General features: G+C 39.0%; 1 protein-coding gene across 1 annotated transcript; it reads right to left on the minus strand.

Annotated features, from left to right (window-relative positions):
• Window positions 1-2,994: 2,994 nt before the first annotated feature.
• Window positions 2,995-4,713, minus strand: LOC129923602 (FYVE and coiled-coil domain-containing protein 1-like). The gene has a single exon (XM_056015242.1). It carries the CDS (start codon window positions 4,711-4,713, stop codon window positions 2,995-2,997), a length of 1,719 nt encoding a protein of 572 aa, XP_055871217.1.
• Between the last annotated feature and the right edge of the window lie 545 nt (window positions 4,714-5,258).

Here is a 5,258-nt window from a genome sequence, read left to right on the forward strand (position 1 = left end):
TTCGTCCAAGAAACAGAGAGATGCCCCCCCCCCCCATAGTTAAACGAAATAATTACATCTATATTAACAACAAAATGTAGGCTGACGATAATGAAGACCATGACGAGAATACTCTGCAAACACACACATACACACACATACATATATATATATATATATATATATATATATATATATATATATATATACACACACACATATATATATATATATATATATATATATATATATATATATATATATATATATATATATAATATTATGTTAAATTATGTTAAAATATTATGATAGAGTTAACAATGTCTATACACCGGGTAAGTCCGCGTCGTTAGCTTGAGTCAGTCCGGTAACCTGTGGCAACACACTCACAACAGTTATAGATGTGCTAGGCCCTACTCTGTGTGTTCGCTGGATAGAGGTCAAAGGTTGCTGTCACAGATGATCTGCTAATCTTCAATGCATGAATGTGCTTCATATTACCCTCTTTGTTACAAGCAATGACACACGCATAGTTAGGTCTTGGTTGTCTATTTAGTCAAGTCTTTAAATCTATCCTTCTTAGGCACCCGGAAATTTAGGCACCCGGATATTTAGGCACTCGGATAATTAGGCACTCGGATAATTAGGCACTTTTAGACAAGGCGGAATATTAGGCACCAGAAAATTAGGCACTCTTTAATTAGCGACGTTAATTTTGAAAATAATTAAAAAATGTTAACGTAGGCTATATTTTATCCTTAGGCTCTGGGCTATCGGTGACGTTATAAAAAATATCAATTATAACGATTCTAACTAAAGAAAAGCTGACAAAATGAAAAAGAAATGACAATCATGAGAATGTGTGGAAAAAATGACTGCTGAGTCATTATATAATAAAGACATTACAGGTTTCAGGGGAGGGGATGTAGAAATGATTCTCCGCTCATTGCTTCCCTCCATCACCAACCCCTAAGGTTGACTGGTGAGTTTTTTTAAATTATGTAATTTGTGTAAATATTAAGTTACTAATGTAAATACTTTATATTAAAAAGTATTATAAAATATTGTTATTATGTCCGGGAGTGTTGGCGATAAATATAATCGCAATCGCTCTCTGCTTGTGGGAAAGGGAGGGGTCGTACTTTAAAAAATGGGATGAGCGGGGGGGCACACACTCCCACTTAAGGGAGAGGATTTCTCGCAGGTAGATGTAAGCTTGGTCGTAAAAGTTACGTAGCGAATCTTAAGGCTACACACTGTGGTCAAGGCTATGGAAATTAGATCAGCATAGTACTATAAGGTGTCAAAATGGAAGTCTTGGGATTATATTTTATAGGCCTTCCAAAACCTTTGGTAGACTTATTTCTGTTATAACAATCATAATATTAATAACAGTAATAAAAATTATAATATAAGAGAAATGCAGATAGTTTAATTTCATTGGGCAGTGATGAAAGTTGCAGATAGCTTAATTTCATTGGGCAGTGATGAAAGTTAGAGAAACCAGATGAATAAGATCTAGATCTATATCTAGTTACTTGTCAAAGGCTGGTAGGTAAATAAAACAATCCTCCTCAAACTGCTCAGAACATAGAGTAGTCTATTAGATCTAAAGGAGTGTGTGCAGTGAAGTTTGTTCCCTATCAGTTTTACAACCCATTCTTGACAGAGAGCTTTGTGCAGTGAAGTTTGTTCCCTATCAGTTTTACAACCCATTTCTTCACATAGAGCTTTGTGCAGTGAAGTTTGTTCCCTATCAGTTTCACAACCCATTTCTTGACAGAGAGCTTTGTGCAGTGAAGTTTGTTCCCTATCAGTTTCACAACCCATTTCTTGACAGAGAGCTTTGTGCAGTGAAGTTTGTTCCCTATCAGTTTCACGACCCATTTCTTGACATAGAGCTTTGTGCAGTGAAGTTTGTTCCCTATCAGTTTCACGACCCATTTCTTGACAGAGAGCTTTGTGCAGTGAAGTTTGTTCCCTATCAGTTTCACAACCCATTTCTTGACATAGAGCTTTGTGCAGTGAAGTTTGTTCCCTATCAGTTTCACGACCCATTTCTTGACAGAGAGCTTTGTGCAGTGAAGTTTGTTCCCTATCAGTTTCACAACCCATTCTTGACAGAGAGCTTTGTGCAGTGAAGTTTGTTCCCTATCAGTTTCACGACCCATTTCTTGACAGAGAGCTTTGTGCAGTGAAGTTTGTTCCCTATCAGTTTCACGACCCATTTCTTCACATAGAGCTTTGTGCAGTGAAGTTTGTTCCCTATCAGTTTCACGACCCATTTCTTGACATAGAGCTTTGTGCAGTGAAGTTTGTTCCCTATCAGTTTCACAACCCATTTCTTGACATAGAGCTTTGTGCAGTGAAGTTTGTTCCCTATCAGTTTCACAACCCATTTCTTGACATAGAGCTTTGTGCAGTGAAGTTTGTTCCCTATCAGTTTCACAACCCATTTCTTGACAAAGAGCTTTGTGCAGTGAAGTTTGTTCCCTATCAGTTTCACAACCCATTTCTTGACATAGAGCTTTGTGCAGTGAAGTTTGTTCCCTATCAGTTTCACAACCCATTTCTTGACAAAGAGCTTTGTGCAGTGAAGTTTGTTCCCTATCAGTTTCACAACCCATTTCTTGACATAGAGCTTTGTGCAGTGAAGTTTGTTCCCTATCAGTTTCACGACCCATTTCTTGAAAGAGAGCTTTGTGCAGTGAAGTTTGTTCCCTATCAGTTTCACAACCCATTTCTTCACATAGAGCTTTGTGCAGTGAAGTTTGTTTCCTATCAGTTTCACGACCCATTTCTTCACATAGAGCTTTGTGCAGTGAAGTTTGTTCCCTATCAGCTTCACGACCCATTTCTTGACATAGAGCTTTGTGCAGTGAAGTTTGTTCCCTATCAGTTTCACGACCCATTTCTTGACATAGAGCTTTGTGCAGTGAAGTTTGTTCCCTATCAGTTTCACAACCCATTTCTTGACATAGAGCTTTGTGCAGTGAAGTTTGTTCCCTATCAGTTTTACAACCCATTCTTGACAGAGAGCTTTGTGCAGTGAAGTTTGTTCCCTATCAGTTTCACGACCCATTTCTTGACATAGAGCTTTGTGCAGTGAAGTTTGTTCCCTATCAGTTTCACAACCCATTTCTTGACATCGAGCTTTGTGCATGAAGTTTGTTCCCTATCAGTTTCACAACCCATTTCTTGACATAGAGCTTTGTGCAGTGAAGTTTGTTCCCTATCAGTTTCACAACCCATTTCTTGACATAGAGCTTTGTGCAGTGAAGTTTGTTCCCTATCAGTTTCACGACCCATTTCTTGACAGAGAGCTTTGTGCAGTGAAGTTTGTCCCCTATCAGTTTCACGACCCATTTCTTGACATAGAGCTTTGTGCAGTGAAGTTTGTTCCCTATTAGTTTCACAACCCATTTCTTGACATAGAGCTTTGTGCAGTGAAGTTTGTTCCCTATCAGTTTTACAACCCATTTCTTGACAGAGAGCTTTGTGCAGTGAAGTTTGTTCCCTATCAGTTTCACAATCCATTTCTTGACATAGAGCTTTGTGCAGTGAAGTTTGTTCCCTATCAGTTTCACGACCCATTTCTTGACAGAGAGCTTTGTGCAGTGAAGTTTGTTCCCTATCAGTTTCACAACCCATTTCTTCACATAGAGCTTTGTGCAGTGAAGTTTGTTCCCTATCAGTTTCACGACCCATTTCTTCACATAGAGCTTTGTGCAGTGAAGTTTGTTCCCTATCAGTTTCACGACCCATTTCTTGACATAGAGCTTTGTGCAGTGAAGTTTGTTCCCTATCAGTTTCACGACCCATTTCTTGACAGAGAGCTTTGTGCAGTGAAGTTTGTTCCCTATCAGTTTCACGACCCATTTCTTGACAGAGAGCTTTGTGCAGTGAAGTTTGTTCCCTATCAGTTTCACGACCCATTTCTTGACAGAGAGCTTTGTGCAGTGAAGTTTGTCCCCTATCAGTTTCACGACCCATTTCTTGACATAGAGCTTTGTGCAGTGAAGTTTGTTCCCTATTAGTTTCACAACCCATTTCTTGACATAGAGCTTTGTGCAGTGAAGTTTGTTCCCTATCAGTTTTACAACCCATTTCTTGACAGAGAGCTTTGTGCAGTGAAGTTTGTTCCCTATCAGTTTCACAACCCATTTCTTGACATAGAGCTTTGTGCAGTGAAGTTTGTTCCCTATCAGTTTCACGACCCATTTCTTGACAGAGAGCTTTGTGCAGTGAAGTTTGTTCCCTATCAGTTTCACGACCCATTTCTTCACATAGAGCTTTGTGCAGTGAAGTTTGTTCCCTATCAGTTTCACGACCCATTTCTTCACATAGAGCTTTGTGCAGTGAAGTTTGTTCCCTATCAGTTTCACGACCCATTTCTTGACATAGAGCTTTGTGCAGTGAAGTTTGTTCCCTATCAGTTTCACAACCCATTTCTTGACATAGAGCTTTGTGCAGTGAAGTTTGTTCCCTATCAGTTTCACAACCCATTTCTTGACATAGAGCTTTGTGCAGTGAAGTTTGTTCCCTATCAGTTTCACAACCCATTTCTTGACAAAGAGCTTTGTGCAGTGAAGTTTGTTCCCTATCAGTTTCACAACCCATTTCTTGACAGAGAGCTTTGTGCAGTGAAGTTTGTTCCCTATCAGTTTCACAACCCATTTCTTGACATAGAGCTTTGTGCAGTGAAGTTTGTTCCCTATCAGTTTTACAACCCATTTCTTGACAGAGAGCTTTGTGCAGTGGTCACAGGAAAACGATGAAAACTTTTTTTTTTCTCTACCTTTTTTTATTTTTTTTTATGTTCGTCATTATTACAGTCAAATACAACGCATTGCTTCCCCATCTTTCCAGTACTAATCTATACACACAAGTGAATCGTTGATGGTTGTCACGTGACCGTATGTTTCCGCGAATGAGGTCTATTATGTGTGTGTTTGTGTATGTGTTTAATAATGCGTGTATGAGACTATTTTCTTTCTTTTTTTTTAAATTCGAACTTTTGTTTTTTATTTTTGTGTTTATTGTGAAGAGCTAAACCAATGGGTACTGAAAGGAATGGGGGGGGGGGGGAGGTCATACCTTCGTCTCAAACCTAATCCAATCTATTTGGTTCATGAGGCGCGAGCTTGAATTGGATAGCAACATTTTCACCGCACCACCCCTTCCTTGCGACATCCTTCAAAAAGAAGCAAATTAAGTTTGAAGGGGAACGGGCGGTTTTATTTGTCTTAGGGGCTACTATTTATCTTAGGGGCTACTAT

This window comes from Biomphalaria glabrata, chromosome 17 (genome assembly GCF_947242115.1).
Source record: "Biomphalaria glabrata chromosome 17, xgBioGlab47.1, whole genome shotgun sequence".
In the NCBI taxonomy this organism is placed as follows: Eukaryota; Metazoa; Mollusca; class Gastropoda; family Planorbidae; genus Biomphalaria; species Biomphalaria glabrata.

Excerpts from the sequence above, each read along its gene's own strand:
- LOC129923602 (XM_056015242.1), bottom strand. The coding sequence starts at position 4,713 with ATGGGTTGTAAAACTGATAGGGAACAAACTTCACTGCACAAAGCTCTA.